Source organism: Thalassophryne amazonica, chromosome 13, assembly GCF_902500255.1.
Source record: "Thalassophryne amazonica chromosome 13, fThaAma1.1, whole genome shotgun sequence".
In the NCBI taxonomy this organism is placed as follows: Eukaryota; Metazoa; Chordata; class Actinopteri; order Batrachoidiformes; family Batrachoididae; genus Thalassophryne; species Thalassophryne amazonica.
This window is the reverse complement of record NC_047115.1, coordinates 31,709,956-31,715,955: the sequence shown is the minus strand read 5'-3', so window position 1 is coordinate 31,715,955 and position 6,000 is coordinate 31,709,956. Positions and strand designations below refer to the sequence as shown.

The following is a 6,000-nucleotide window of genomic DNA, read 5'->3' as shown; positions in this document are numbered from 1 at the left end:
CAGCTTCAAAGTGCTAGGAAAATCAGAATTTCTTTAACCATTATTTTATTATGTATGTACGTCTTTCATATGCACACTGTGATTGAGCCTGTTAAATACTTTGAAAATTTACACACGTTTTTAAAATCAGTATTTGGCAGGTTGTTTTGCTGCAACAGACAGCACTGAGGTGGTTGGAGGGATGCCCGATGAACCTGCAGCCCCCCCCCCTCCCCACCCCAAGGAATTTTAGTAGCCCCCAATACCCCACCATCCCCAGTGTAGAAAACACCCAGCATTTTTTATTGACCACTCACTGCATTGTGTAAATAGAGTTCCTGCCACTTACAAAATTCCAGTTATACGTTATGATTATTATTCAAATTTTCATTTGTATGCTAAATACTAATTGTTAGATCTAGAGTTAGCGTGAAAGCGGGACTAGTGCATCCTAAACGAGAGCCATGTTTACCCCGGCTGTGTTGTCATCTTTGCATTTTCCCATTAATTTTTTGTACATTTACCCAAATTTTGCAAGTTGGCAATTGTCTCATCAGAAGGGCTAACCCTTATGTCTAAACAATTACATTCATCAGTGGTGTATATGTGAAAGTGTACATGGTAGGAACTTGAAATTTTGAAACCGCTACAACACTGTTGTACTACAAAATTTCACCTCCCCACCATGAAGCAATCACTCCAAGTGACACTCCAAACTCCAAAAATAAAGCGCTTTGGGCACACAATTGCCTTAAAATTAAGACATTTCTCCACCAAAGCAGCTATTTCACATGCATGCAAAAAGGGATCACGGTCATCTTGGCCAGGTCATCCTTGCAAAAGAGGTTTTGATCTAAATGGAATTCTACCTGGTTAAACAAAGGTTAATATTATTATTATTACGGTTCTTGTGTGTCTTTGCTCACTGACTTTTTCGAAATTAGGTTCGATTGACGTCTAAGAGCAACATTTACAGCTGCTGTGAAGTTGACCACATTGGTCCAGCTTTTCTCCAGGTAAGTTGGTACAACAGGTAGTTTAGGTGCACATATGTACAACGGAAATTTAAAGTTTTGAAAGAGGCTTTTCTTCACTGACCTGGTGTTACCAATCTCCTCAGATGACTCAATGTCACCATCTACTGGCTGTGAATGGAGCTGCAGCAACATCCGTGACATTTTTTCCTGCAAAGACTTAAAATAATCAACCCAATGAACAGAAGTGGTTATGATAAACTGACAGAGGAAAATACTTTATAGTAAAACATTTTATTCAAAGTCTCCCTAAGTAGACTATCAATTTAAATACATCTGATGTACACACACAAGGAGACAAATGAGATGAGGGCATCACAAAAACCTACAGTACGAGTTTCTCCTGTTAGCTTCAGATAAATTTTCTTCAGATAAGAATCAGACATGATTGGCAACTAGGACAAAATAATATTAAGAATAAAAAAAATCCACTCCACCTTTAATGGCCCTCATCCCAATGACTTCAATGCCCTCAAAGATGATTAGAGGGCAACATTTGGACCATAAATGCAACATAAAAATCAAAAACAAGGGCATATGAGGAGGCCCCTAAAAATAATTCAAGCATTCTATATCACACTGCCAGAATGAAATGTATTTAAGAGTCTTATTAAGACTAATAGCATTAAAAAGGTATTAGCTTCATTAGACTGAAAATCCAGTCTTCTCTCATGTTACCCATTAATATAATAATATTAACACAGATTAACCGCATCAGCATTATTGTTAATTTGGACTATTTAATCTATAGCTTTGTGCTTACATTGCAGCCAGTAATAAAAAAAAAAAACAAAGAAAATTTAAACATGGTACATAATTCAGACAATAAGCAAGAAGACTTTCACATTCAAGGACAGCAATGTTAACCGGCCCTCAAACATACCGCTAAATGAGTCACCAGCTCTGTGCATCGTGATTCCGCTGGTCCCAGTAGTTTGTTTTTTTTTGGGGGGGGGGGGCATTGCACTTTATAGGTATTGTAAAACATACACTGACTTCAAACTGGAAGGTCACAGTTTGATTCATAGCTAGCACACGCATGCCGTCACAGGCATGCTCAGAAACTCGGCCCAAAGCTTCTGTCATAACATTTTCAACATTCCTCAACTTAAAATTACAGTTACACATACACACGAAGGAAATGATAAGTTCTACATCACTGGATACTTTCCGCTGCAACACTGAGAGGCTACGTGACAAAATAATGATGAGAAGTGGGAAATAAGAGACTAAGCAATGACGCACACGACATACCCAAGTCCAAACAACAGTTAGTCCCCATAATTCGTGAAACAATTTCCAATCAGACGATGTTTAGCAGGTACAGCTATGACAGTTGCGACAGCACGATGCGTTTGCTAACACATGAACAACAGACAGCCCATAGCTGGGACATGCAAGTGTAGAAAATAGTTGGTGGCAGGTCAAAACTGATTTGTAAACTTAAACACAAGCACAAGAAAATACAATTAACAGTGTTTTCTATGTTAAAATAAAATTAATCAACAGACATCAAAACGCATCAATGATTAAACTGGACAGCTGATTCGCTGCACTTCATTTTGGGAAGACCAATCGCCTGGCAGGCTGGCGTAGTTGCTCTTACATTCACAGAAATTAGACGATTAGCACTCATTAGGTACAACTTCAATCACTGTGTGGACATTAAAACACAGCCAAAGGCAGAGGGCCATGAGACGAGTAGTCCTTCAACTGTTTTAACAATCAAGCTCAGAAAGGCACTGGGATAATTCTATAAGATAGATTCTTGATGCACTTAACCGCCCCCCCAACCCTCCAAACCCCCAATCTTCAAAAAGCTAAAAATCTAAAAATCTTTGTTGGACATCATCTGTTTTTGAAAAATAAAGGTTTGACATACTTAGAAAAGTACTTTTTGCACCTTTGACTCGTGTTACTGAGGACAGTTTACAAAAGGTAACTAGTTATATAAAAAAGGAACGAAATACTTATGGCATTTCGATTACTAAACCATTTCATTAACACCATTTGCACTTCAAACAAAAGTTTGCAAAGACATGAAGAACTTGTGCAGAGGGAGCGAAAAGAAAATACCAATATGACCAAAATACATACAAGTATTGATAAATTGGCACAAAGCCTTTGAGCTATAAGCCCCCAGAAGGTGAAAAATACTCCAATTCATTTAAATTATTATTTTTTTGTCCACATGAACTACCAGAAAAATGACAATGAAAAAGCTATATAAACAAAGATTAAAAACAAATACTCGGTGGGGTCACAGTGCTATCCATTTGGACAAAAATGTGTTTACTTGAGGTGAAAGGACAGCGCTACATTGGACAGTGCAGTCTCACACAGATTCTTTTTAAACAGCACTTGGAAGTTGTGGTCCTCATCTGATGTTACATGACAAGGTTCACGAGATGCCCAGTCTGCTGTACTTCACACCTCGGCTCAATGACAACACTCGCCACGACAGCGGCAGCTGGTAGTTCCGAGGCACCACGCCATTGACATTTTCTTCAAAGTACTGAAACAGTCTGAACCACCACACCCGAGAGAAGGGATTACTCTGTGAGGCCTCTTTCAGCGACTGAAACAGAATCAAGCAAACAGCTTAAGTGGGGGTAAGAATCACTGTGTCTAAATAATTTAAAAACCCAAATAACCTTTCAAGAAATTACTTCAACTTAACCAAGAACCATTTCGTTACAAATGCACCCACTCTACCGACTTGTAAGCGCAATAACGTTTTAGCTTTGAGTTATATAAATGTTCTGTGTTCATTTTATGTATAATTATTTTATGCACAGCAGCACTGCCAGAAGATCTGTTAAAAGATGGTGAGTGACAGTTCTCATTTATTTTATCTTTCATACATCGTTGATTTTTAAAACTTATTGGGTTAAGAGATTTTAATGACCTCAGTCACTCACTCATGCTTGTAGATCATTAGATCAGACAGCATGAGCAGGTGCCACCTATTGCTGCATTCACCAATCACCCTGCCACAGCCCAGTGAAAGACTACATCTCTTTGGCCTCTTCCATTTGCGGGGGTCCTCAACACTGCTTCCACAAAATGAAGCATGACTCGGATCCTAAAGACTTGCACTTTCATTCTCCTGCATAGGCAATGACATCACCAGACACTTCTAACCAGGGAATGCATCACTCCATAAGTTTATCTCAACCATCTCTTGATCTCAAAGGCTGAGGACCCAAAGACATGAGTACAAGAAGTCCTTGAAGCCTATGTTTTAGGCTTGATCCTGGACAAAAACAAACTCAGCCAGTCCAATTGATAAAGTGCAGCAATCAGGACATCCATTTAATCTGCAAAGACCTCAACATAGTCCGCGAAGGCTAGGTCAGTAAACCTATCCTCGTTGACAAAGGCACCTAAGCAATCATCATTTCATTTCCATGGTGAGATGACAAGACCTTTCTTCCAGTCTGTGGGAATGATATCCATCTCTCCGACCAAAACACTAAATCTGCAATGCTAGGATAACGGCACCTTCATCCACTTGCAGGAGTTCACAGACAATACTGCAGAACCCCAGAGCTTACCCTACCTGACTAAAAAGATTAACCCAGGTTTTGAGTATATTTCTTATTGTTACATGGGAAACAAGGTACCAGTAGATTCAGTAGATTCTCGCAAATCCAACTAGACCAAGCATTCATGATATGCACACTCTTAAGGCTATGAAATTGGGCTATTAGTAGAAAAGGGGGTGTTCACAATAATAGTAGCTGCAGCGACATCCGTGACATTTTAAAATCCCAAAAAGCTAGACAATTTTAAAGTTTCAATTAACATCCTGCAACATGGTCTCAAAGTCTGACAGTTAAGGTAACACACACACCTCGCTCACCCCCGCAACCCACCAAAACCACATTTGTTACACTAAAAAGAAAACAGGCACCAATTATGAATATTAATGACAATTAAGAATACATGCATCAGTTATTACTCACTTTTGTACAATGCTGAATAAATAACACCTCCCACGTGCTGTCAAAGAACTAACTGTTCATCTAATTAAACAGCAATAAGTGGCACAAGGAATAGAGTGGCTCACAAAAAAAAAAATTGTTTTCTAATGTTTCACACACTAATTAATCTTAGAACATGAATAAAATCATGTCATTATGCTTCCACAAAGCTCCGATAACACTGGATTTCACTTGGAGCTTTTTTTTTCCCCCTCAGCTAGTTTGACCTTTTACTAAGCAACGTGTCCAACTAGCAGGTACATGTTTCAGCTCGTTTATTATAACCAAAAGTAAAAGCCATTTAGCTTAGTGGAGGAGGCAAATTTACCTGGATAAACCCATTTGAATAATTGCTTTTGAAAACGCAACATGCTGCACTCACCTTTTGGTTAGCCATAGAGTGATACCACCAGAAGAGGCGTGTAGTGATAAAGTACGCCACCACCACATCCACTGTATAATGGTCATGGGCTAGAAGGATGCATAATATTCCCACAGCACTCAAGATCCAGCACAACCAGTGGTACCACCAGAACCGCTTGGGTGAATCTGTCAAACACAAAACTCAATGAGCCAATTACACCACAGACAAATCAAAACCAACTGAACTGACATCCGAACTTATGTGGAGTTCTGCTCCAGCAACAACCATAATTGACTTTAATTTCTATCTGTCCCAAACAGTCTTCTGAAAACTTCAGTGCCCAATTTATTCATTTTTTATCGCTGATTTGTATCTAGATCTCAGGTAAGGAGGCTCAAGTATTCCCGTCCCCTGGCACAATCATCTAACTGCTTTGAATTTCTCCCCAGAAAGGTTCACGGAACGCAATCATCTTTGGTGATCAAAACGCTGCTTTCTGTGCAACTTCCACCACTAGATGGGACTGTTGCATCAGTCAGTCGATTCAACATAATCCAAATGGAAAATGAGTAACTCGTGATTCACAATCCTCTACTAGTTACTGCTCTCAAACGGGCTCCACAGTGGGCAGAACAGG

At 39.3% G+C, this 6,000-nt stretch overlaps 1 protein-coding gene across 1 annotated transcript in view; it reads right to left on the bottom strand.

Moving 5' to 3' along the window:
- Positions 1-1,947: 1,947 nt before the first annotated feature.
- The window catches only part of zgc:91976 (uncharacterized protein LOC492359 homolog), a 91,694-nt gene continuing 87,641 nt past the window's right edge, over positions 1,948-6,000 (bottom strand). The window contains exons 5-6 of the mRNA XM_034184756.1: positions 5,382-5,548; positions 1,948-3,591 (exon numbers count right to left, since the gene is read on the bottom strand). Of these exons, the coding sequence (XP_034040647.1) occupies positions 3,415-3,591; positions 5,382-5,548 (344 nt within the window). The 3' untranslated portion in view covers positions 1,948-3,414. The remainder of the gene's footprint in view (positions 3,592-5,381; positions 5,549-6,000) is intronic.